Source organism: Tenrec ecaudatus, chromosome 4 (genome assembly GCF_050624435.1).
Source record: "Tenrec ecaudatus isolate mTenEca1 chromosome 4, mTenEca1.hap1, whole genome shotgun sequence".
Classification (NCBI taxonomy): domain Eukaryota; kingdom Metazoa; phylum Chordata; class Mammalia; order Afrosoricida; family Tenrecidae; genus Tenrec; species Tenrec ecaudatus.
Window position 1 is genome coordinate 13,048,831 of NC_134533.1, and position 26,805 is coordinate 13,075,635.

General features: G+C 54.6%; 2 protein-coding genes across 2 annotated transcripts in view; one reads left to right on the plus strand and one right to left on the minus strand.

Annotated features, from left to right (window-relative positions):
* Positions 1 to 21,715, plus strand: SLC15A3 (solute carrier family 15 member 3). The gene is made up of 8 exons (XM_075545653.1): positions 1 to 587; positions 8,974 to 9,263; positions 10,665 to 10,812; positions 12,350 to 12,460; positions 13,113 to 13,281; positions 17,141 to 17,299; positions 18,482 to 18,637; positions 20,637 to 21,715. The coding sequence occupies exons 1-8, from the start codon at positions 33 to 35 to the stop codon at positions 20,789 to 20,791; spliced, it is 1,743 nt and encodes a 580-aa protein (XP_075401768.1). The 5' UTR covers positions 1 to 32; the 3' UTR covers positions 20,792 to 21,715.
* Positions 20,844 to 26,805, minus strand: part of TMEM132A (transmembrane protein 132A) — a 16,441-nt gene continuing 10,479 nt past the window's right edge. Inside the window, exons 6-11 of the mRNA XM_075545652.1 lie at positions 26,454 to 26,649; positions 26,199 to 26,342; positions 23,987 to 24,189; positions 22,924 to 23,209; positions 22,462 to 22,653; positions 20,844 to 22,094 (exon numbers count right to left, since the gene is read on the minus strand). Coding sequence (XP_075401767.1) covers positions 21,081 to 22,094; positions 22,462 to 22,653; positions 22,924 to 23,209; positions 23,987 to 24,189; positions 26,199 to 26,342; positions 26,454 to 26,649 — 2,035 coding nt within the window. The 3' untranslated portion in view covers positions 20,844 to 21,080. The remainder of the gene's footprint in view (positions 22,095 to 22,461; positions 22,654 to 22,923; positions 23,210 to 23,986; positions 24,190 to 26,198; positions 26,343 to 26,453; positions 26,650 to 26,805) is intronic.

The following is a 26,805-nucleotide window of genomic DNA, read 5'->3' on the forward strand; positions in this document are numbered from 1 at the left end:
GACGCAGCTGGGCCAAGTTCGGCGGGGCGGCCATGCCCGCGGGGCCGGGCCTGGGGGAGCGCCGGAGCGCCGCGGAGCGCCAGCCGCTGCTTGCGCGAGGCCGCCCGCGCCCGCGATGGCGGCGGACTGCGGCGGCCGCGGTGCTGCTGGTGGAGATGCTAGAGCGCAGCGCCTTCTTCGGGGTCTCGGCCAACCTGGTGCTCTATCTCAACAGCGCCAACTTCAACTGGGCGGGCCAGCAGGCCTCGCGCGCCGCGCTCGTCTTCCTGGGCGCCTCCTACCTGCTGGCGCCCGTGGGCGGCTGGCTGGCCGACGTGTACCTGGGCCGCTACCTGGCCGTGGCGCTCAGCCTGCTGCTCTACTTCGCCGCCTCCAGCCTGCTGCCCATCACCGCCTTCTCCGACGGCCGCAGCTCCTTCTGCGGCGACGTGCCCGCCGCGCGGCTCGGGCCCGCCTGCCACCATCAGGGCTGCCCGCCCGCCTCACCCAGCCCCTACTGCGCGCCCACCCTCTACACCGCGCTGCTGCTGCTCGCCCTGGCCGCCAGCTCCGTCAGGACCAACTTGACCTCCTTCGGCGCCGACCAGGTGGGTGCAGGACGCCCGCCCCAAAGGGAGGCCCCCGGGGGGTGGTGGGGCTGAGCTCGCCAAGCAGCGGGTTTGGGGGCATCCCCCCTGTTAGGCCAGACTTCAGGCAAACTGCATCCCCTCCTCTCTGCATCCAGATAGAAGATATCCCTTGCCAGCTGCTGTCCAATGGCTCTGAACTCGGAGGGACCCTGTAGGACAGCGTAGAACTGCCCCATAGGGTTTCCAAGGTTTTAATCAGTACTGGAAGGAGGCCGGGTGGGTAGTGGTCTCCCGTTGGACTGAGATCTGTGAAGTCACCGGTTCGAAACCACCAGCCTCTGTGGGAGAAAGACAAGGCTTTCTACTCCTGTAAAGAGTTACAGTTGGGAAACTCGAAGGATCGCTGTGAGTTTGAATCTGCTTGACGGCAGTGAGTTTGGTTTGGGTTTGAAATCTTTACTGGGAAGAAAGCCAAGGCTTGCTACTCCTGTATAGAGTTACCGTCTTGGGGGGTTTGGGGGAGAGGGAGGAGAAAGGGGAATCTATCTCAATGATCGATGCATAACCCCCCAACCCAACCCAAGGTGAGGAACAACAGAAACATGGGTGAAGGAAGACAGTGGATGGTGTAAGATATGAAAAGAATGATCATTTATCATTTATCAAGAGTTCATGAGGGTGGAAGGATGGGATAAGGGGGGGGTGAGGAGCTGATAGATACCAAAGGTTTAAGTCCAAAGAAAGAAAATGAAGACATACATTGGCATAACCAATGTATGGATTGTTGTAAGAGCCCCCAATAAATTGCTTTTTTTAAAAAAAAGGTTATAGTCTCAGAAACCCACAGGGGCAGTTCTACCCTGTCCTATTATAGGGTCGCTAAGAGTCAGAATCAAATCGAGTTTGGTTTGGGTTTGACATCTTACTGGAGAGAAAGAGTAAGCTTTCTCAGAAACCCACTGGGGCAGTGGGTTGAACCCTGTGCTGCAGGGTCACCGTGAGTTGGTATCAACTCCATAACAATGAGTTTGGAATCTTTATGGAAGCTCTCTCCCACCTTGCGGCTGGTGACTTTCGGTTAGCATCCCAGCATTTCACCCTGGCACCTCTGGGTCCCCTCCTCCCTGCCAGGATGGATGCAGGGAGAGTGCTAACTGCAGGAGGAGCCTCGTGACCACAGTAGCTCTTGGTCTGTGTGCCAGGCCCGTGGGACGCACCTGCAGTGTTTTAAACTCAGTCCTCTCACCTAGTCCCTGTGCACAGCAAACTGGGCACTCAGGAGCCTGTCCAAAATGGAAAGACTGGAGGTGTTGAGACCAGGTGCCTCCGAAGAAAGGCCTGGTGATCCACATCTGAAAACCCAGCCACTGAAAACTGTACAGGGCGCAGTTACACTTGAATACACACAGAGTCACCTTGGGTCACAATCGACTGAGGGAACTGGTTGGTTTTTCCCATTTTAGCTAATCCTTAAGACCCCACCCCACTCACGGGCTGTCCTTGGGTCAGTTCTGACTCACAGTGTCCCTACAGGACAGAGTGGAACTGCCTCACATGGTTTCTAAGGCTGTCAACCTTCACAGAAGCAGACAGCCTCATCTTTCTCCTGCAGAGCAGCTGGTGGATTAGAACTGTAGAACCTCCTGCCGTTGGCAATCCAGTGCTTCCCCCACTGGGCTGTCCAGGCTCCTTTGATTACTTCTAGGTGGGTAATAATGAGAACAAAGGGGCTGTCTAGCTTCCCCTGTAAAAAGGTACCACCTCCCTGAAAGAAAGAGAGAGGCTCTGACAGTTACTGGGGTTGGGTGCAGGGAGGGAGTGGGGAGGGAGGAGAAGGGGGAGGAGGAGACTAGAGGGTAACTTGGGCAAAGGGAAAGATAACATCCAGCAAGCAAGAGATAGGCAAAACATAACCCCAAACCTGGGCGCCAGCCCAACCATTGACAAGTCTGAGGTGTTGCATACACAAAGGATCAGATCAACCCTGTACACCTTCCCTACTTCACAGTAAAAAAAAAAAAAGTTTAGGAAAACCTATATTCTCCGTGGCTAGCAGTCGGAATCGACTCAATGGCCGTGAATTGGGCCGAGGTGGGTGACTGTATGATGTCCGGTTCATAGACAGGGAGGTTGGGGGTTCCGAACAGTGATCACCTTGTCACAGGTCACATAGAGAGCAAGGCAGCGAGTGGGGAGTTACCAGCAGTTGGGCTCCAAGCTCCACCTTGAGCCCCATCTTTATGAGCTGTGAGGATCTGGGGGTGTGGGGGCAGGGAGGCTCCATCTGGCTCAGCCCTCTCTAACCAGCAGCATGGGGGTAGGGGAGTGGGGGGTGGGTGGGGGTGGTGAGTCAGAGAGGCTCAGCTCAGAGCCCAGCTCAGCCACTCTCTGGAGAGGAGGATATGGGGAAACACCTTCATCTCTACATTTTCCTCTGTTGCCCCTGGCCTAGAGCTCCGGAGATGGAGATGAATGAAGGAGCCAATGGCTAATGACAGGGCTGTGTTAGAAAGCTCAGCTCCGTGGGGTACCAGGCCAGGGTTTGTGCCATGTCAACAAACAATGCTGTGTAGTGTGCCCAACAGAACAGGAGGTGCACACAGGAGAATTACATCCATGCGGCAAGAGGGTTGCTCTTAGTGCTTTTGAGTCCGCTCTGTCCCGCGTGCGCAACTTTAGGTGGCCAGCCAGTGCTGCACCGTCTTCCTGAGACCACCGGTGAGCATGAGCCTGTGGCTGTGCGCAGTGTGTCGGCCCCGCTCTTTGAGGCGTTCCTCCATTTCCAGTAGCCCTCTCCTGCCCCTCTCTAGCAATCCGGCTTTCCCGGTGCTGTGTCCTAGACAAGAGAACAACAGCCAGGCTGCTTTCGTGTCTGCCTCTCGTCTTTCTTCTAAGTACCGCTGTCTGTCAACAAAAGGGAAGGAGGGAATTAAAAACAGACCCAAATGGAGTAGGATCAGGCGACTAAATGAATCTCGCTGCTGCTTTGTGGCTTTTTGTGTTTTCCGACTGGTTGCTGATTTGCAAATGTGTGCATGCCGAGTCTCCAGAGGACGTTTTTTTAAAGGACTCCCTTCCTCTAGGGCCACACGGGATTCTGCACACAACAGTCTCCAGTGCCCTTGCCTGGATCACTAAGCCATTCTATATGGATTCCTTTGGCCACGGGGGACACACTGCCCTAGGTGGCCTCGGCCATTGCTGACCCACTCCCAACCTTCTTTCAGACCAGAAGATGCCAACATCTGCTGTTAGGAATCTCCCATCATCCCTTAATGCTGCTCTGCTATTGACATCTCATCCCACCCCTGCCCCCGCACCAACCTTAGCCCCACTGACCTCCATACACCTCCGCCGTCCAGTGTCCCTCCTGGAAGCAGAGCCGGTCTCTAATGTCAACAGCAGTGACAGAAGCTCCCAGACAGCCCCCTCTCCCCTTTTCCTGAGCCACAGACTCTGGGTGAAGAGGCTGCAAAGCTGTCTGAAGGGATCTGAACCTGACTCTTAGGGGAAGTGCAGAAATGGCCATCACTGGATATGTGTTCTGAAAAATGTCTGTTTGATGTGACCAGGGTGGGTGTATCAGAGAAGAGGAGGCTGGGGCAGCAATCAAACACAAGCATGGGGCAGGAGGGTTGGTACCATCTGGAAGACATATCATCCCTGGAACGGCATGTTTAATACACGATTTCAGAAAGGCCCATCCATCAGTTGAGATACCTTCTCATTTCCATCCCAAATGCACTGCCTGGTTGTCCCTGTGGAGTTAAAATTGTCATCTTCATTTACTCCCGTTTAGTAAGTGGAAGTAGCTGCTCACAGTAGGACTTATTCCGTTTTCTGCCTTCAAGTCTAGAGCATGGATTTTCAGAGTCAGTGGGTCCCTCCATCTTCCTCACCAACAGTAAAACCGCCATGTCTTCAAAGGATTGTTATTCTAAAAAGCATTTTTACGGAGCATAATTGTATTTGGACAAGAAGGGAGGGGTGGGTGGAAGCCTTATCTTTTCCCCAATGCAACCACAGAAAGGAACGCTTTGCAAGACAGTCTTAGCTACTGGAAATGTGGCTCTGTGGGTGGAAGGGTAATAGCGGATTCTGAGATGCTGGAGCTTATGAAAAAGGAGTCCTGGTGGTGCTGTGGGGGTAAGTGTTAGATTGCTAACCAGAAGGTTGGTGGTTCAAACCCACCAACCACACCTCAGGAGAAAGATGGCGCTTTTTGCTTTCGTGAAGATGTATAGCTTCAAGCATTGTAAAGTCAATTATAGACAGATATCGTTAGGTTAATTGAATACCTTATCATGGATTAGGAGCCCTGGTGACATCATGCCTACCAGTTGGACTACCATCCACAAGGTTTGTAGTTCGAAGCCACCAACTTCTCTGAGGGGGTGGGGGAGAGAGAGAGAGAGAGAGAGATTTCTATTTGAGTAACCAGTTACAGTCTGGGAAACTCACAGAGGTGACTCTACCCTATCATCCACAGCAGTGAGATCATTTGATTTCCTCTTGACCCATCTTAAAAATTGTTTCTTTAAAAAAAATCATTTTATTGGGAGCTCCTATAACTCTTATCACAATCCATCCATCCATCCATCCATCCATCCATCCATCCATCCATCCATCCATCCATCCATTGTTTCAAGCACATTTGTACATAGTTGCCATCATCATTCTCTATAAACATTTTTGTTTCCACTTTTAATGTTTTCTGTTTCCATGTTTAATACCTTATGCTTTCCTTTAGTGGGCTTTCTCTATGTTTTGTCTAGTCCTTGTTGCCAAGTTGTTTTCCTTTGTTTGCTTCCTGTGTGTATTTTGTATGACGTTCTATAGATGAACCCCAGAAGAGGTAGAGCCATCCAGACAGAAACTGGGCTGATAATCATCTAGGGACATGGCAGGGGAGGGTGGGGGAAACTGGGGAGCTAGTGACAATGAGTGAACGAAGAATATGTTCTGAAACCGACACTGGTGATGATAGTGCAGATCTTAGTGTAATCGGATGATTAAATTGAATGATATGTGATGCATATCCTAACTATATATAATGTATACAATATATTATGTATATATTTGTGTTTGTATAAGATCTGTCTACACACAATGGAAAGAATCCTGGTGCATTTAAGGAATGTACCAAAGCCTTTGCTTGTTCCTCAGCTCTCGGTTCACATAAGATTTCTCTCAGTGGATAGAGGTCTTGTGAATGCAATCTACTTTGGAAAGCATTTATTCAGTCTTCATTCCTCACTAAAGATCCCTGGTTGGTGAGGTGTGATGGACAGAACGGTGCCTGGTCTGGCGTGTCTCAGATTTTTCCTTGGATGGCCCAGTGGATATGGGCCTCAGGGGAGGATCGCTAATGGGTGAGAAGTGAATCTTTGTGCTTTGTTCCTTCCCCTTTAGTCCCATTTTGCCTGGGGAGCTCTGCCTTTCTTTTGGTGAAGACCTTGTGTAGCCTAGTTTCTGCTACCTCCTTATCTGTGTGACCATGAGCAAATTACTGGACTTATTTGCCCCTATTGTTATTAAAATGAATCAATAGTGTGTTTTACACATGGTGAGCTTCATCTGCCAAATAGTGTTACCTGGTCCCACCATTTAGCTCCTATTCTTCTGTGTGTTAGAAAGGCAACCGCAGCCTTGCGTGGTTCATGAAAATGTCATCCAACAGCCACTGTGCTTAGGAGTGGACTGGCTTCTCCTCACAATGACTCTAGGTCCACAGCGGTGCCATTTTTATAAGCACTCCCTTGAATCTCATCACTGTACTGCATCGGAGCCCCTTGAAGTCCCAGCTCAGCAATATCTTGAGTTTCTCCCACCTGGCATGCAGCATTCAGGTCGTTACTTGCCCTCCTAAAGACTTTTGATTTAACTCACTTCCCCTATTTTGTAGAAAATGTGTGAGTTTTTAATGTACGTGGCCTACACAAGTTAGTCTGTGTCCGGAAATTGTTTGAAATGAATTGTTGAGACCTAGCGGAAAACAAATAAAATGACATTTTACGAAAAAAAAAAAAAAAAGATCTGTCTACAAAAGATTTGTAGCCTCCAAAACCCTCTATAGCAGTGGTTCTCAACCTGTGGGTCGTGACCCCTTTGGGGGTCGAACAACTCTTTCACAGGGGTCGCCTGATTCATCACAATGGCAAAATTACAGTTAGGAAGTAGCAACGAAAATAGTTTTATGGCTGGGGGTCACCACCACATGAACTGTATGAAAGGGTCGGGCATGAGGAAGGTTGAGAACCGCTGCTGTAGATCTTTTTTTTTTTTTTTTAAACATTTTATTGAGGGCTCTTACAGCTCTTGTAACAATCCAGGCATCAATTGTATCAAGCACATTGGTATATATGTTGCCATCATTGCTTTCTAGATACTTATTTTCTATTGAGCCCTTGGTGTCAGCAGCCCTCCCCTCCCCCACCTCCACCCTCGTGGCCCCTTAATAAATTCTAAATTGTTATTATTTTCATATCTTCCACTGACCACTGTCTCCCCCCACGGTTTCTGTTGTTCATCCCCGCCCCCCAGGGGTAAGGTTATGTGTCCATCATCGCTGTCAGTTCTCCCTTCCTCTCCCCACCTTCCCCCTGCCCTCCTGGTAATGCTACTCCCATTCCTGTTCCTGGGTTCCGTGTGTCCTGAGCTCCTATGTCATATCTGTATCTGTGCACAAGCTCCGGTCTAGGCCGCAGTGAAAGGCAGGACTGGGTTGAATCTTTACAGGGACAGATAGCCTCACCTTTTTCCCTTGGAGCAGCTGATGGGTTTGAACCACTAGCCTTGCGGTTAGCAGTTCAGAGCCCACTCAATGGTGCCACCGGGGCTCCTTTAACCTGGGAATAGAGTCTGAAAGGGGCCATTGACCCAAAGCAGCCAACCGAAAGGGAGCCCGGGGACTGGCTGCTGGAGATCGATTTTAATCCCGGGTAAAGATTTCCAGCCCATCTGACCTTGCTGGGGGACCTCCTGGCTTTTTGTTCTGTTTTGTCTGCACAGAGAACCGAGAACCGCCCTTGGGGCTAGCCCAGGCCCACCTCTGTTTTCCCTAATTATGCCAGCCCCATTCGATTGAACAGCTACCAGAGGGAGGAAGTCTGGGAGAGAGAGGAGCCCGATCGAATCCTCTGAAGCTCCAAACCGCAGGGGCAAATTCTCAGCCAGATTTCTAGCTATTCTTCTGGGAATGTAGGAAACTCATTGCCACTGAGTCCACTGCAATGCACAGGAGTCTGTGGGGCGGGGTAGAACGGCCCCCTGGGGTTTCTCGAGCTGTCACTTAAAAAAAATAACAGTTTTATTGGCACATAACTTACATAGCATACAGTTCAATCTACAATCATATCAAGGAGAAACGTGCAGTATTTACCATATCAATTTCAGAGCATTTCCCGACCCCTCCCCTCATGGTTAAATCCCCTTTGATATGATTTGTGCAATCCCAGTCCGTTCTAGTGCTCCCTCCCTGCTGCCGCCTTCATCTTTCATTCCTGAAATCCCCTTTCCCTTCTTATCAGCCCCGCACCCCGACCCCTGCAGCCGCTACCAACCCCTGTATCAGTTATTATCACGACGCAGCCACTCCCCCTGTGCACCACTAACTGGGAACCCAACAGAAGCAATAAAAAACAAAAATCGAAATAAGGGAGTCAGGATAAAATAATGATAATATAAAGACCAAAATACAAATATATAGTAAGAAAGAAAAGACCCCCATCAACATTTAAAAAAAACCGCGGAGAAATTTCTGTCATGGAACCTGTCAGAGTTACCTGCACCCAGAACCTATTCAGGTCAGGTCTATAGGGAGGGAGGTCATCTGGCCATGTATCAAGTTCAACTCAGCATGCTCAAGATGTACCAGGGTCTTTGCCCGACAGCAAGGCTGTTTGAGTCTCTTGTCAGGCTGTGTCACTCTTCACGGGAGCAGGAAGCCTCGTCTTTCTCTGTGATGGACACACATCACATGGAATCATGGGCAGCTGCCTTGAGGTCTTTGCTGACATCTTCTCTGATCCTGGAAACCCTGCACCTTGCAGGCTGCACAGTGGAAGACAGGTACCAATCAGCCGGAAAGGAACAAAGTTGCCTCTGAGGACATTTGTTGTGTGCATCACTGGGTGACAGTAAAAAACAAAACAAAACAGCAACGTGTCTTGTGGGCATAAACAAACAGCTGTGCCCAAATGTCCTGATCATTTGCAAGTGACTCCCAAGAGAAAGTTTATCCACTCAGTCGACAGATGTTTATGGAGTGCCTAGTTAAGGGATCAGGGCCTAGACATGTGGCAGAAGGCCCTCCCATCTGTGGGCGAGAAGAGAAGGGGTGCAGGCACAGAGGGGACGGTGCTCCCAGACCTCCTGAGCCCTCACTGTCCCCCCTACCTGGCAGGTTTTGGATCTTGGCCGCAATGCCACCCAACGCTTCTTCAACTGGTTTTACTGGAGCATTAACCTGGGGGCGGTGCTGTCCCTGCTCGTGGTCGCCTTTGTGCAGCAGAACATCAGCTTCCTGCTGGGCTACAGCATCGTCGTGGGCTGTGTGGGCCTGGCCTTCTTCACCTTCCTCTTTGCCACCCCTGTCTTCATCACCAAGCCCCCCATGGGCAGCCAAGTGTCCTCCATGCTGAAGCTAGCCCTCCAAAACTGCTGCCCTCAGCTGTGTCGCCGACGCTCTGCCCGGTAAGGAGGGGGCCTGGGTGAAGGGGAGGCACCAGGCCTGGAGATGCCCCACGTGTGTCCTGGAGAAGCATAGTCCAGATTGGCACACTGCCCTAGTGAGAGTCCTTTATTCCGATTCCCTGCCCAGCAGTCCAGAGTCACCCACTGTGGCTAAGGAGGGCAAAGGCGATCAAGGTAGAGGTGATGGTCTCAAGGGTAATGAGCTTCCCATAGAAAAGTAAGGATGCTGGGCACTGTGATCGCACTGGTGAGAGAGGGGACGATGGCGTGGGCACCTGCCACGCGAAGATGCTCATCATCTTGGTGCTGGTGCTGGTAGAGAGGGGATGATGGTGTTGGTCTGCACAGTGGCGTGCTTGGGAGAGGAGAAGGGCAGTGACGGAATGGGATGACACAGTGGCCACAACAACGGACTCAACGTGACCCTTGGGAGCGTGGCGCAGGACTGGGCAGTGTTTCGTTCTGTGGCACGTACGGCCTCTCGCATTCAGAGCCAACACTACGGCACCTGGCAACAACGTAACCTGCACTGAAGATAAGCTTTGCTAAAGATGGTGTCCACGGTAATCGGGATGTGGTCATGGGGATGAGGACATCAGCAAAGGCTGCTGGGATATAATGCGGAGAATTCTAGGGTCTCCGTATATCATAAGAATCAGACACACTGGCTCCCTCCCCATTAGCTGACACCCGTGGCAGGAAGGTCCTGAACTGTCAGGGGAAGCCAGCCCCTAAGGCATTACGGGTCCGGTAGGCGCAATTGTACAGCGATAATAAGCAAAGATCATAGTAAAGTTATAGAGAGCATGAGAGATAGAAGAGAAATATTGAAATGAATTGAGTCAGACACGATTCATAGTAGCATGCTTACCTCATCCCCGCTTGGTGGTCCACGTGGAGGGAGAGTTTTAATGCTAGCCCAGGCTTTTTATATTCTCTGGGGACATGCAAGCCCCCTAATTACAGGTGAGGACATATGCCACAGGAAGTGGCTGTGCTATAGGTGATACAGTAATGGGAGGGGGTGGTCTAGGGAAATACACACAATAGGAAGAGGAGGGATTGGGGGTACATGTGTGACAAGATGGGCGGATCCTAGGTACAGGATGGCAGCCTAACCTTGGATGCCACAGATCGGTATGTCCTGTTCCCTGGCTCAATTGATAGAGACCATTAATCCATTGTCTCTAGCAGCAGGGAGCAAGCCCACCCCTGTGGTGTGGGGAGACAGCAGTCTGGCAATGACTGCCTTCAGGGAAGATGCCTGTGAGCATCTGACCTCCCCCCACACTGAACGACCTTACACAGGCCCATGGTGTCCCTGGGTCCCTCTCCTTCCTGGGACACTGACTACATGGCTTAAGCAGACCTGTTTGATGCGCTGCCCTTTTGGCCCCACAGAGACCCACAAGGTGCCCAACTACTCCCTGACCAAAGGCGTCCGCAGCCCGGCCCCTCCCCGCAAGAAGACATGGCCAACTTCCAGGTGCTGGTGAAGCTCTTGCCTGTCATGGTGACCCTGGTGCCCTACTGGATGGTGTACTTCCAGGTGAGCACCCTCTGCCCTTTAGGCCTGGGGATGCCTGCTCCCCAGTCTCACGAGGACATTCACATGGGACTGACTCCCTAGAAGTCTCATGAGCTCACCACTTGCCATGGAGTCCAGGGTTGGGGGAAGGGGAAGAACCAAATGAACCGCTGCTGAGTTTCCAGCTGGCCCGGGGCCTGGCACAAAACCACCACGCACAGGCCATGTTTGTGGAATTGGAAGGTGGCCTAAGAGGAGGCGCCCTGGAGCAGAGTGTCCCCATTTCTCTGGGGGACACCGGTGCCTCAGACTAGAGACTCCTCGGGTACTCACGTGTTCAGATGCTCTGGCTGGACAGCCGAGGCCCAGAGATGGGGCATTGGCTACTCAAGGCCACACAGCAGGTCAAGAGCAAACACCGTGCTTTCCCACGGGCTCCCCAGCCGGGCTGTGCCTCAGGATCACTGTGAGGCTTTTCAAAGAAATTCAGATTCCTGGTCATGCCTGATGACTGAACTGGGATTGCTTGGGGTCTCAGGGCACCTGGGCGGCTCATTTAGTAAATGTCCCTCTGCAAGAATAGCGGGACAACTGCTTCCCACCCCATATTGCTTCCTAGGGGGGAGGTTGGTTGGCGGTGTGTGTGTGTGTGTGTGTGTGTGTGTGTGTAAGCCTGTGTGTGTGTAAGCCTGTGTGTGTGTGTGTGTGTGTGTGTGTGAGAGAGAGAGAGAGAGAGAGAGAGAGAGAGAGAGAGAGAGAGAGAGAGAGCCGGAAACCAGTCAATCCCAGTGGTCATACATTCATTCCAACATCCTCTTATAGGATCCTTGAGTGAGTACAGAGCAAGAAAATGTCCTACAGCTTAAAAAAATATCCACCCCCTAAAATTGTGATGTACAAAATTAGATACTAGCTAGTAATCATCAGTACACACCAAAGTCAGAAGTCAAAATTCTTACTTTCCACTTTATAGCACTGAAAATGGGGTCACGCAGGCCTGCCTGCTACCTGGGGGTGGCACAGAGGTAGGGAGAGTCCACGGTGGGACAAGGATGTGGGGTGGAGACCCCATGGCAGATTCCTGGCTTTGCCAGTCGCCAGGTGATGACATTCTCCACACACACTGCGGCTCTCCCCACTTGGGGCTCCCCTGGGTCCCTCTCTGGGAACCCACAGCTGTGTGCAGCACCCACTCTGGCTGACAAATGTCTACTTAGCTCTGGCTGTGACAACCTGTGGGACGCAGCTTGGCCTCCGTGTCAGATGAGAACTCCCTGTGGGGACAACCATGTCATTATCTAACCCATCCAGCGAGCGAGGAGCTGGGCCTGCTGGAGACACTACATGGGCCTCCTTCCCCGGCTCGCCCACTGCAGCCCCTCCTCTCTGCTCTGGGAGCCCCTGAGCAAAGCCTGGCTCTCAATGTGTGGAAAAGCCTGGTTCCCCCAGAGGCCAGGACAGAGCTGGCTGTCCAGCTACCTCACAGCGTGGCTGCAGACTGCCTGCCTGGGAGCTGGCCGTCTTTCTCATTCCCATTCATGTCTGTCTCTTCCTGCAGATGCAGTCCACGTACGTCCTGCAGGGTCTCCACCTCCACATCCCCAACATCTTCCAAGCCAGCCCTGCCAATATCTCCACAACCCTGCACGCCCTGCCGAACAACTACACGGTGAGAGACCGGCTCAGGGTGGGCGGGGGCTCCCTCTGAGCAAAGGACAAAGGAAGTGGCTTCCACTCTCCCCTCCCCCAGCCACCAGGATCCTTGGGATACAGAAGGGCACCTGGAGGGTGGACGAGCTTGGGCCAAATGTCTTGCCAGGATGCCCAATAGCTCAAGAGAAGACAGCCAACTTGCCTTGCAAGGAAAAGAGAATTCACTGCCCCATTTGCAGCAGGGCCTCAGATCAGGCCACTCCAGGCTCCTATTTGACTCTACCCCCATTTCCTCCCTCGCTGGGACCCCCTAGGAACCCCGCCCCAGATTACTACCTTTCACCTAGGCTTTTAAAACCAATTCACAATATCAAAGCTGTTCATTGCTGGCAGATGCATGGCATACTTGCCACCACACCCCTGTTCCTTGCCTATAGCAGATATCACTAATCAATCACAACAGCGTTCCATGCTGAATCCAGGGGTCTTCTGGGCAGCCACCACCAATTGATAGATGTTAGAACGTAGGCGGAACTGACTTGCCATCCCAACCAACTCCTGACCTGTGTGCCACAGCTGAGGAGGCCAAGTTCAGGCTGACCGTGGGTCTCCTGGAAAGTCTAGAGTCCAGGTCTCCCAACCCCAGCCCCCAACCTCCCTCCTCCCAGATCCCGCAAGCCTGGCTCCTCCTGGCCAACGTGGCGGTTGTGCTAATCCTGATCCCAGTAAAGGACCACTTACTGGATCCCTTCCTGCTTCGGCACAACGTGCTTCCCTCGGCTCTGAGGAAGATGGTGCTGGGGATGTTCTTTGGCTTTACTTCCGTCATTGTGGCAGGTGAGTGGATCTGAGCAGAGAGGTGCAGTGGGGGAGGAGCAGCTTTGGTCCATCTGAGTGTGTAATCGAAGGGGAGGGAGGTGCTGGCTTCTCTGTGGACCTGTGTCAGGCATCCCTCCACCTCCCCGCAACTGCAACAGCTGAATGAAAACCTCCTTAAAGAATCGAGCTTCCTCTGGCTTTTGCTGAGAGTCCAAAATACGGTCCCTGGTGGGGTTTAAGGTCCCTGAAGGTGGGGATCTTGATCTTTTGACCCATGGCTCTATTCCTAGGCCCCTGATGGCAAGTGGCTTCAGGCCTCGACTGCTCACCGAAGGGTGGGCAGTTCAAACCCACCAGCTGCCCCAGCGGGAGAAAGATGAGGCAGTCTGCCTCTGTACAGGTTTATGACCTAGGAAACCTTGGATGTGTGTGTTTGTGTGTGTGGGGGGGGGGGGGCATTCTACTCCATCCTCTAGGCTCAGAATCAACTCGAAGGCAGTGGATTTAGGTTGGTTTCATTTTGTTGGCTGTCTTCCCCAGAGCCTAGAACCATGCCTGTGGGCACTCACACGTGGTAGAAGAATGGAGTCTCCAACGGCAAGCAGCCACTTAGTGGCAAGCAGAGAACTTTCCCGTTTTTTGTTTAAGTGAAGTATTATTCGCTTCCTTCTTCCAGTTCCAAAGTTTTGAAGCCACTTATAATACAAAGGGGCCCGAGAGTCGGTGGGTGGCACGAGTCGTTAAATAAGCGCTGTCCTCCTAACCCAAAGGTGAGGCGCTCCCATCTACCCCAGTCGCCTCGGAAGCGAGGCCTGGCAGCCCGCTTCTGGCCAGCTGCAGCCTTGGAAATAAGGCGCTGCTCACCCGGGACCTGGAAAGGGCCCAGGGGAAGACACTTCCCATGCAGCCCTTCACACGCAGAAGGGCAGGACCCTGAGGTTACCTTGGGTCACCAAGTTCATCTTTCAGCCATTCATCCCCACGATGCTGGCTGGGCCTGCACTCTGCCCTGCGGGAGCGTGGTCTCCTGGTCTTGTGGTCTCGTGGGGGTGTTGGCGAGAAGCTGTAAAGCCCTCATCGTTCAAAAGATAAAAACCAGTCTAGTTGCCTTTTCAGCCGTGTTGTTAGGGGCCCCTCATTCACAACGACCCCTGCGCGACGAGAGAAAACAACTGTTTGGTCCTGGACATTGCCACCATTGTTGCTACGTTTGCGCCCAGTAGTGCAGCCACTGGGTCGTTCCATCTCGTCCAGGGCCCTCCTCTTCCTCGCTGCCCGGGCACTTTACCAAGCATGATGTCCTTTTCTAAGCAAGGAAGGGGATGGAGATAAAGCGTTACTAGACCCTACAGTTGACCTTACAGTCTAAGCCAGCGGTTCTCAACCTGCGGGTCACGACCCCTTTGGAGGTTGAATGACCCTCTCACAGGAGTCGCACGATTCATAACAGTAGCAAAATTGCAGTTGTGAAGCAGCAACAAAAATAATTTTATGGTTGGGGGGGTCACCACAAATGAGGAACTGTATTTTTTTGTTTCGATAGTGTTTCTATAACTTTTTTAATTTAAATCATTTTATTACGGGCTCGTACAACTCTTATCACAATCCATTGTGTCAAGCACATTTGTACATTTATTGCCCTCATCATTCTCAAAACATTTGTTTCCCACTTGAGCCCTTGATATCAGCTTATTTTTCCCCTCCCTCCAAGTTCCCCCCTCCTTTATGAACCCTTGATACTTTATAAATTATGTATAATTTATTTATAATTTATTACTATTTTATCATATCTTACACTGCCTGATGTCTCCCTTAACCCACTTTTCTGTTGTCCATCCCCCAGGGAGGTTATATGTAGATCCTTGTAATCAGCTCCCCCATTCTACCCCACCTTTCCTCCACCCTCCCAGTATCGCTACTCTCACCACTGGTCCTGAGGGGTTCATCTGTCCTGGATTCCTTGTGTTTCCAGTTCCTCTCTGCACCAGTATATATCCTCTTGTCTAGCCAGGTTTGTAAGGTAGAATTGGGATCATGATAGTTGGGGGGTGGGGGGGTAGAGGAAGCATTTAAGAACTAGAGAAAAGTTGTGTTTCATCGATGCTACACTGCACCTTGACTGACTCGTCTCCTCCCCACGACCCCTGTGCAAAGGGATGTCCAGTTGCCTACAGATGGGCCCTGGGTCCCCACCCCACATTCCCCCTCATTCAGGATGATATGATTTTTTGTTCTTTGGTGCTTGATACCTGATCCCTTCGACACCTTGTGATCCCACAGGCAGGCGTACTTCTTCCATGTGGGCTTTGTTGCTTCTGGGCTACATGGCCGCTTGTTTACCTTCAAGCCTTTAAGACCCCAGGTCTTTTGATAGCCGGCACCATCAACTTTCTTCACCACACTTGCTTATGCACGCATTTGACTTCAGCGATCTTGTGGGGAAGGTGCACATCATGGAATGCCAGTTTAATAGAACACAGTGTTCTTGCACTGAGGGAGTACTTGAGTGGAGGCCCTGTATTAAAGGGCCATGGCTTTAGCAGTGAGAACCACTGCTCTAAGTGTTTTGAGGCTACCAGTTACAGCGAGAGCCCCTACTCCATTTTGGGTCTTGTCCTAAATTCCGCCTCCCCTAAGTTCTTTCTAACCATCCATTGCAGTAGAGGAGGCATGGAGTGTCACAGTGTCACTGGCCAGCTTTGAGATCAGACACCGAACCAAAACCCAAACGCACAGCCATCTGACCCCGAGAGCACCCAGAGGACTGGGTAGAACTTCTCCTGTGGGTTTCTGAGACTATAACTCTGTATGGGAATAGAAAAGTCTTTCTTCTGCAGAGCAGCTGGTGGCTTTAAACTGCTGACCTTGAGGTTAGCAGCCCGATGTGAAAGCTACTATGTCACCAGGGCTCCCTTGAAACCAGAAACACCAGGGCTCAAATCCAGCCTTGGCCATTGACCAAGCTATGTGGCTCTGGGCTGGTGTCTTGGCCGAACTTCTCATTTCTTCATTCCATTTGCAAGAGTTGTCTGCTAGATGGCTGCTTGTCAAGTGGCTGTGTATTCACTATCATTGAGCACAAAACACAACTCTGAGCTTCCTGGCACCCAAAGTAAAAGGGGGAAGAGTTGAATTGGAACGCGTTGGTGTTTTGATAAACGACTGTTTTATAGTAAATTCGGGGGGGGGTTTACATTTCACACCATCACCTCTCTGCGTTCAAACCACTCACCAACCTCCTCCTTCCTAACCACCCTTCTCTGATTTCTCTCCTTCAAGGAATCCCCCTCTCACCCAAGTCAATACCTGCCAACCTCCTAGTCTGTTGCATCCTCTTCCCCACCATGTTCTCCCTCCCGTGGGAACCTCCAAAGTCCATTTGCTTTGTCATGTCGGCCTTGGTCTTGGTGTTTAGCCTTAAGATATTGGTCCTTTTGAACTTGACTGACTTCACGCGTCTGATGTTCTCCAGGTCCATCCCTGTTGCGAGGTGCTTGGTGGTTTCATCGTGGCTTTTCAGGGATGCATAGTATTCCATTGTCTGCATGTACCAATGTTTCTGGACCCATTCTTCTACTGATGGGCACTGGGGCTGTTTCTAGCTTCTTGCTGCGTGGGCAGTGCTGGGATGAGCATGGGAGAGCAGGCGTCTGTCCGTGTCCTGGCTCGTACTTCTTCAGTGGCTCACGTGGGGTTTCCTTTCCCAGCTGTCTGAGGTGGCACCATATTGCTTTTCACCGGGTCCGTATTCTTTTACTTCTCTGCTGCCCCTTTGATTACTGGCTACTTTGTGAGCCCCGCAGCGTGTGTCCTGCAGTGGGATCATCAGGGTGGGGTAGGCTTGGCTGCAGCAGCACCTCCTCCCTGTCCCCTTCAGGCATCCTGGAGATGGAGCGCTTACAGTACATCCACCACAATGAGACGGTGCCCCAGCAGATTGGCCAGGACATGTACTACGCTGCGCCCCTGTCCATCGGGTGGCAGATCCCCCAGTACCTGCTCATCGGCATCAGTGAGATTTTCGCCAGCATCCCAGGTATCCTCCTTGCTCCCCCCACCAGTGATGGGCTGGGCCTGGATGGGCAAAGCTGCTGGGGCTTGTCAGCAGGGAGCAGGGCGCTGTTTGAGAGCTGGGCTGCTCTGGTGCAGCGGAAATCTGTTACTGCCCGCTGTGTGTCTGGCACTGCAGTGTGCCCTGGGAGCATGTAGGCACGATGACACCTTTGCACCAGCTCTTCACCTCCTCGCACCCCCGCCCAGTGCCCTGCCCCCTCTGTCTTAGATTTCAGGTGGGCTTGCATGTACCCTGCAGGTGAAACTGCCGGCAGGTTCTACAACCAGCAGAGGAGGCAGGGTCACTGCACTGCAGCCCCGGGCCCAGGCTCTGGGGGGACCAGGCACATGCACTCGCGCTCAGTGTGGATGTTGGGGGTGGACAACTGTCCTGCCATCAGGATCCCAGCTGTTACAAGAGGGCTCGGAGTGCTGGGGGAACCCTCTGGTGGGAAGGCCCCTGAGCTGGGCTCTGGAGGAGGGCAAACTTGGCAATTCGGGCAGGAGCTTACAGGCAGGGGGCCCAGCTTCAGCACAGACACCAAGGCCTGGCATTGTGCGTGTGTCGAGGCTGGTGGGAAGCCTGGTGGAAAGTGTGGCAGACACAGCTGGGATGGCATGGGTCACAGTTCACATGAGGCTTAGGGGTTCAGCCTGATGTTGGGATTTCTCCTGAGAGCAATGGGACCCCCCAATCTCCTTATGGCTTTTTTGAACAAGGATGGGACCCCACCTGAGGCCCATGTGGGTGAGTGAGCCGTGGGCAGCAGCTTTGGGAAGATGGACAGGGGCCCGGCAGGAAGTGAGCTGGGCTGGGGTCTGCCTGGGACAGCAGGGACAGAGAGGAGAGCTTACTCTCAGACATCTTAGGTTGAATCAAAATGATTTGGTGGCTTTGAAGGTAGGCAGGGTGCAGGAAGTGAGGGACAGGGCGGTGCATTTACCGAACTGGGAACCCTGGAGGAGAGTGGGGGTGGGGATGACAGTGTTCTGGAGGCGACATGCCAAGTATCCAGGTGGAGGTGTTCGACTTGGTGTGACTGGTGCACACGTTGTCACCACCACAGGAGTGGATGGCCATCCAGGGAGGCCAGGATGGAGACCCGGGGGACTGGATGGACCCAGCTGCCCGTCTCCTGGCTCCTCAGCCCCTCCCTCTCTGCAGGCCTCGAGTTCGCCTACTCAGAGGCCCCCCGTGCCATGAAGGGAGCCGTCATGGGCATCTTCTTCTGCTTGTCTGGGGTGGGCTCACTGCTGGGCTCCGGCCTGGTGGCCCTGCTGACCCTGCCGAGAGGCTGGCTGCATTGCCCAGAGGACTTCGGTGAGTGTGGGGCCTCCCTGGAGGGGGACACGGGTGGAGGGAGGCTGCACGAGGAGGTGGCCAGAGCTGAGTGCAGAACAAGGCAGGGGGATGGGCTGGGAGAGCACTGTCCCAGACCACCTGGGGCCACTCAGCCACAGCCTGGCCTCCCTCCCCAACTGCCAGAGAGGGCGCCCCAACTACAGTGGGTCTCTGAGGCCCTTCTTGCTTCTGAAAGATGGTCCTTGTGGCTGCAGGGTCCAGCTGGGCCCTGCAACATGGTCAGACATCAAACAACATCCATTTGGGCCAGGTCTGTGGTCCTATAAGGCTCTAATAGACTTCAGAAGTCCAGATTGGAGGAGAGGTGGCGAATGGACAGCTTCCTGCATCCATGACAGATGCCCCACGCCTCTTGCGCACAGAGTGGCTGCATGGCCAGGGACAGACTAGCACATGTACAGCCAGTGAGACACACATGGTGGTCTCCTCGCTCTCACTGCTGCCGGGTCGATGCCCACTCACATCGACCTGAGAGGACCACGCAGAACTGCCCCTGGGGGTTTCTGAGACCAGATCTTTGTGAGAGCAGACAGCCTTGTCGTTCTCCCGGGTGAAGGGGGTTGGTTCTGTCTCACTGTCATCAAGCCGATTCTACCTAAGAGTGACTGAGAACTGCCCCTATGGATTTCCAAGACGGAAATCTTTATGGAAGCAGAAAGCCTCAACTTTCTCCCTTGGAGCGGTTCATAGTTTGAACTGCTGACCTTGGAGTTAGCGGTGCAATGCATAACCCTACGACGACTCCAAGGCTTACCATGTATCTCCCTGAGACTCAAAAACACCCACGCCCGTCAAGTCCATTCTGACTCCTAGCGACCCTACAGGACAGGGCAGAGTTGCCCCCGTGAGTTTCTGAGACTCACTCTTTACAGGGGTAGAAAGCTTCATCCTTCTCTGGGGAGCGGCTGGTGGATTCAAACTGCTGACCTTGCGGTTAGCAGCCCAACCCCGACCACGATGCCACCAGGGCCCTTTGCTATTGCCATCATAGACCCCTGTTAGTGACTTCTGTATGCACTGTCCTATCTAAAAAGTGTAGCGAAGGCAGCGGCGTCCAGTCTCAGGTGCCGTACATTCAGCACCCTAGCACTGTGAATGATTCCTTGGCACGCATCATTGTCAAGTGCATCTCGTGGCTCCCAAACACGGTAGAACCAGTGCTGCAGAACAGCAACAGGAGACAATGGGGATGAATCGATTTGGAAGTGAAACAAAAGCTACCCCCCAAAAAAACCCACTCACTGCCATCTAGTTGATAGCAACTCACAGCGATCCTGTAGGACCCTGTAGAACTGCCTCTGTGGGTTTCTCAGGCTGCACCTCGTTACAGGAATAGAGAGCCTACCTTTCTCCCCTGGAGCAGCTGGTGGCTTTGAACGGCTGATCTTGCAGTTAGCCAACTGCGTTATAACCACTAGGCTCTCAGGGCTCCTCACTGAACAGCACATAGGTAGGAAAACCAGGGCTGGTGACGGCACACCCCTTAGACATGAGCACTCAGCCATCACCTCGCTCCTCAAAAGCCAAGAAGAAATTCCCCAGTCTGTCAAGGGTCGGCTCCAAAAAGCCAGAAGGCTGACGAGCTTCCACGGGCGGCCTATGCCTGATGTGCACAAATGACTCATGGTGGGGACCGAAGACCCAGCACAGAAGCCAATTCCTCCGAGGCAAGAAACCTGTTGGAGATGCTTACAGAACAGCAGGAGTGGTGTCGAATCACAGGCAGTCCTACTTCACAGAATGTAGTGTGGCCCGTGAGTGTGAGCCAGTGAAGGCTGCCTGAATCTGTGTCAAGGACACCCCCACCCCACCCCAGGAATCGCTAGGGAAAGGGGACCCGTAGCTGTCACTGGAGATGCCCCAGACAGCCAGGTTCTTCAAAGCCCGTCCACTTCCCATGGGGCTGGGAGGCAGCGGAGCCCTGCCCTGACCTCACTGCCAACCCTTCCTTCCCCAGGGAACATCAACAATTGCCGGATGGACCTCTACTTCTTCCTGCTAGCCGGGATCCAGGCTGCCACGGCCCTCTTATTCCTCTGGATTTCTCACCGCTATGAGCGGGTGGTTCAGAACCCTACCTCCCAACAGCAGGCCAGCAGGGACAGGGGCTGACTGTGCCCCAACCCCAACTCTGCTGGGCACAAGAGACAGCCACGGTCATAACTACGATTCCCTTCTGGCTTTATTCTGTATCCAACAAGGAATGAAATGGTTCCTATAAATAAGGGGCATGAGCCCTTCCTCGTACCATGGTCTGGGACAAGGGATGAGGCGCAGGGGCCTGGGAGTCCTTGTATTGCAGGGCCAGGCAGGGGACATGGGTCACAGGCACCAGAGCAGGCGAGGCATGCCGGGGTTGCTCTGGGGCCGAGCCCTGTTGCCCAGCAGACTTGGGGCTGGGTCAGGAGCTGCCTCGGATCCTTTCCATGTAGTTACGCAGCTCCTCAGGGTCCTTCAGCCCCATGTCCTCACACACCCAGCGGATGTCCTCCTCGCCCGCCACCAGGATGGACTGCACCGCAGGGGCTCCAACAGGCTCCTCGGGCAGCTGGGGTGGGGGTGCTGGTGCAAAGGTCACAAACTCCACGCGCTTCCGTCGCCCACCAGCTTCCTTCCGAGCCAGTGTGCTGGTGGCTTCGGAGGCCAGGGCTGGGGTCTCCCCTCCTCCCCCGCTCTCGCAGGGGCAGCCCCCCTCCTCCTTGGCCAGGCCAGGGGACCGCCGGTCCAGCTGGCGGCTCAGCTCCTCCTGGTCGGTGCCCAACCAGACCCAGTTGTGGGGCTGTGGGGAGGCGGGATCGCCAGCGCTGTCCGGAGGCTCCTTGCGCTGGTAACGCAGCACGAAGACCACACCGTTGACCAGGAAGATGAGGATGGCCAGGCAGAAGATGCCCAGCAACGCGTACATGCCCAGCTCAAGGTCAGTGACCCGCTGAGGGGCGGGCACCATCTCTTCCTCCTCTTCGTCCCCTTCCTCCTCCTCTCTGGCCTCAGCCTCCTCCTCTGCCAGCTCAAACTTGCCCCTAACTCCCCTGCTGTCCCCCCCACCACCCACTGGTCGCTGTCTACCACCCAGGCTCCGCTCTGTGGCCACTGGGCTCCAGGCGGGGCTAGATGGGAGGACAGCAGCTGGGGTGGGGGCTGGAGGGGGCCCCAGCCAGGCAGTACCAGAGGCCAGGGGCACTCGGTGACGGCCACGGCGGCAGGGCTCAGCTGGGTGCAGAGCCACATGCAGGGGAAGCCCCTCAGCGCCCGCCCCACTCACCACCACCCCGAGCTGGGCGCCCCGCTCCTCGGCCGGCAGGATGGTGCCAGGCTCCTCGGCTGAGATGGACAGTCCAAGGTCACGGCGGTCATACAGCTCAGCAGGGGCCAGCGTGTGGTCCGAGAAGGACAGCCAGAGAGAGAGGGCCACCTCCTGTGGGGCACACGGACACAGGCAGAGACACGCAAGGACACGCACGCATGCACAGAGAGACCACTCCCACAGAAACAGGCCACACGCAGCAGACCAGAGGAGAAACAGAGAGATGGGCAGGCGAACACAACACGGGAAGAGAGAGGGATGGCGTCAACCACTGAGAGCCATCTAGTCGGCCTCCCTCTGCCACGCTCCAGCCAGCCACTGCTTGATTACCTCTGGCCACGGAGAGCTCACTACCACACAGGCAACTAAGTCCTCATTTGGAAAACTCCAGGGATCCGCCCTTCCCCCCCAAACCCCCTTCTACCCTCAGCCTGCAATGGGACATGTCATCCTCATCCCCCTGACTCCCAGCCATCACCTGCTTTGGGGCAGGAAGGGCTGACTGTGCCCAGCACGTGGCTGTGACCTCCCCAGGGTGGGTGGTGCCCCGACTCAGGGCCAGCGATATGCCCATCACGGGCTGCACTTGCAGCTCCAGCACCGAGACCTTGTCGTCTGTTACAGCCAGGGCCTGCTCTCCCAGGATGGAGTCAGACAGCGGAGAAGACACCTGGAGAGGGGAGGAGGGGGGAGGGGAGGAGGTCATTCCCAGATCCCCATCCTTCACACTCCAACTACAGGTGCAAATGTAACTCAGTTACAGCCCCATCCCTACAGGGCAGGCTCCACTGGCTCTCATCCAACCCTACATACTGGAGACCCACAACCCCAGTTCTCATGCAACCTCCAATTAGCTCGGCACAAACCCGGGCTGCATGTTCCTCTGGCCCTCCTGCTTGTGTCACTTACACCCACGCATTCTGGGCCCCCAAGCACCTACCTCGATGGAGGTGACACCGGGTTCTAGGCCCACCAGGACGCGGCCTCCCTCCAGCTTGGCTATGTGCGGGTCCTGCACGCGGGCGCGGGGCGCCACCAGGTGGGACACGTCCAGTAGCCAGTCCGGGCCGAGCAGGTGGGTGAGGCGGCGGCCGCCGTCCAGCGGGTGGGCCGCAAAGGGGGCCAGGAAGCGCACGCCGGCCCGCTGGTACTGCAGGCGGCACCCTCGGGCGCGCCGTTCAGCCTCTTCAGTGGCACTGCCTGCTGCAGCCTCAGGCTCCTGGACCCTGCGGAGGGGCGGGGCGTCAGAGTGGCCCCGCCCACCACCGGAGCCCTAGGAGCGCCCCCCCCCCGCCCCCCCCCACACACCTCCAGCGCACATGCCCTGCCCACCAACAGGCTCTGGGCTCTCGTCCTTCAACCAGGCACACCTAGCGGGGTCAGCCCTGTGGACCTGGAGGTGCTGATACCCTCCTCCGGCTCCTATGGAGACCACCGTCACTCAGAAAGGGGGTCTGGAGATGGATGACTTGACTTGCCCCTTCTGCTCCGAGAGCCCTAGGTTCATTCAACATTTTCTCGACAAGGTAGCTCCTCAGATATTGGGGATCGAGTGGTGGGCAGAATACTCCAAGCCCAAACCAGTGCTGTGTAGTCCATTCCGACACATGGCCACCCCCGCTAGGACAGCACTGAACTGTGCCAGAGCTGGCTGTCATCTCTAAGGAGGCAAATCGCCAGACATTTTTTCCACTGTACCACAGGACTGGGTCCGAATCAACTTTAGGCTCGCAGTCCAGCACGTGCCCATTTTCACCACCCCAGGACCAGTGAACAGAAAAGAAAAAAAGCATTGGCTGGTGGTGGTGGGCGCGGGGGGAGGGTGTACGTAGAACTGCCGAACGGCAAAAGGAGCTTGGAGGTTGGTAGTTTCCAAGACCGGGGCCAGAGGCTGGGTGGTGAGGGGCTGGGCTGGGCGAGAAGGAGCTGCAAGCAACGGGGGATAGGTCAAGCCCACGTGAGGTCCACGGCTGTGCGCTAGGTCCCCCAAGGGCTCCACTCACCCCTCAGGTGGGCCAGGGACCCTCCAGCCACGGACTTGCTCCAGGGTCGTGTCGGTCAGCTCAATGCGCAAGGGCAGGAGCGGGGCCCACACGGTCAGCCGCAGGGAGGCCCGCAACCGGCGCCACCAGAAGTCCACCCGAACCCCCAGTGCCCCCCGGCTCTCCTTGCCGGACACGAACACTGTGTCGCAGGTCTCAGACACCTGTGGGAAGGCGGAAGGCAGGGGGTCAGGCTGACCCAGGTGGGCCAGAGAGGGCCTGAGAAGCCACGGTGGTGCTGGAATCCCGTTCTGCCTTTCGCTGTAAGGGATGGTGTGTTGACTTCTGGGCTAAACCACTATCCTTAAAGATATCACGGTTGACCAAGGTCCGCAGCCTTCTCTGAGCTCACCTGGGGCTCAGGAGGGGCCACGTAGGAGAGGAAGGGTCCTCCTAGCAGAGGAGGGTCTCGAACTCACAAAAGATGGCCGCTTGTGAGTGCAACACTTTTCCCACACAGCCGGCCGGGTCTGTAGAAGCACAGGCTTCCTGCTTCCCCTACAGAACTTCAAACTGCAGAAAGGTTCTCAATAAATAGCACCAAAAAAAATCAAACTCACTGCCGTCATGCTGATTCCAACTCACAGCGACCCCTGCGGGCAGTCGAGAACTGCTCCTGTGAGTGTCTAAGATGGGAACGCTTTATGGGAGTAAGAAGGCTTGTCTTTCTCCTGCCGAGCGGCTGCTGACCTTGCAGTTAGCAGCCCAATGTCACCCACTACGCTGCCAGGGCTCCCTTATGAACAGCACAAGCATCCTACTATGACAGTTCTTACGTCTCTTTAAAGTGCTCAGAAGCAAGGATGCTACTTGGAGAATTGAGGTGGGCCTGACCCAAGCCAGGGTATCTTCAATCACCTCCTATGCACGTGGGAGTTGGACAGTGACTAAGCAGGACCAAAGAAAAACGGATGCCTTTGAATGGTGACACTGGTGAAGGTACTTGGAAGGGCCACGGGCTGACAAGCGAACAAACAGATCTGGCTTGGAAGAAGTACAGCCAGACTGTTCGTCTCACGTACTTTGGGCGTGTTCGCAGAGAAGGAGAGGAAGGCCTTCAATGAGATGGACTGACGCCGTGGCTGGAACCATGGGCTCAAGCCTAGGAACAGCTGTGAGGATGGCGGCGCGGGACTGGAGGGTGATCGGAACCAACTGCGCAGCACTGACAACAACAGTAAGATGCTCGTGGCAATAGCTTTCGATGTTCACGTTGGAGACCGTCGTAAACCAAACCCAAGCCACTGCTATCGGATCAATTCTGACTCCTAGTGACTATAGGACAGAGCAGAACTGCTGCCACTGTGCGTCTCCAACACTGTCCATCTTTGTGGGAGCAAACAGCCTCCTCTTGCTCCTGTGGTATGGCTGGTGGGTTTGAACCACAACCTTCCAGTGAGTGCTCCATTGTTTATCCCACCGTGCCACGAAGGCTTTCTAGATACTCTTGTAGGTGCTTTTAATTCTTACAGCCAAATACACACACACACACACACACACACACATTCTATCATGTGGGGAAACTGAGGCTTGGAGAAATTCAGAGAGCTGCCAAAGAGCACACAGCTATTAGAGAACAATGCCAGGGTTCAAAGGGAAACTTGGCCATCCTGCAGTACGCGCTCTGACCCAGGGTTTCCCAAAGTGGGCGAGACCACCTGGGATGACCTGAGGGGGGTGCAGGGGTGAGGGGGCCTGCACTTCATCCAGGGTAAGGACTGCAGTATATCATCTGTCATCGCCGAGGGGCTGCTGAGCTCTTTCCTGACAAGGGTGCAGGAGGCCAAGTGCATTCAGGAGCCTGTGTTCTCAGTGCTCCTTCATCACCGCAGTGTGCTGCTGCTGCTAGGTAGCTTTGACTGGGACTTGGTGAGCCTCTGTGTATACGGCAGGGCAGGGCAGAGCCGCTACACTGGGTCTCAAGGCTGTGACCTTTTGGAAGCAGGTTGGCAGATCTGTCCTCCGAGGCACCACCGTGCGAGTTTAGACCGCCGACCTCCTGCAGCAGTCAGGGTCTCCGCCACTGCAGTGACAGTGCCTGAGCTGGGGCCACCTGATTCCGGTGGGCACAAAAGAGGTGACCGAGGAGACTTCCGGTCTAAAGCAGCAGCTCCCTTGGGGACCTAAGTGGGGAGGGGGCAATCTGGGGCATGTCACCATGGATGCCACTCACCTGTAGGACCTGTGTGTTGGCAGACTCACAGCCGATGTGCTCTGTCACCTCCACCAGGGTGCCCCCACTGTCCACAGTGACAAGGCGCACGGGGACATGTCGGGGCACACCGGTCAGCGGGGCCGTGTTCACCAGCTCCTCCGCCTGGGGGTGAAGGAAGAACTCAGTCACAAGCCCCTCAGCAGAGTGTGTGTGTGGGGCGGGGGCGGGTGAGGAGGACCCCTGTCCAGTCATGCAGAGGCAGGTGCTCCTTGCCTTGGCCAGTGGGACGAGGGCTCTTATGTCCCGCTCTGACACCAGGATCTCCCACACCATCTTGTCCTTCTCTGCCTCTGGTGCCTGGCCAGGGTACTCCAGCTGCCACGTGACCGGACGGGTGACTGCCCCACTCCCGCTGGTACCATTCTCCACGGCGAAGTCCACCCATAGGAACTCAGCCAGCTCCGGGGTGCTGCGGGGAGCAGAGAGGAGTGTTGAGTACCTGCAGGCGGTCAGGCACCCATGCCTCCTGTGTTCACCAGTCCCATTTTACAGATGTGGAAACTGAGGCTCAGGGGTCCTGTCACTCACCCAAGGGCCCACAGTCAGTCAGTGCCAGGGCTCTACC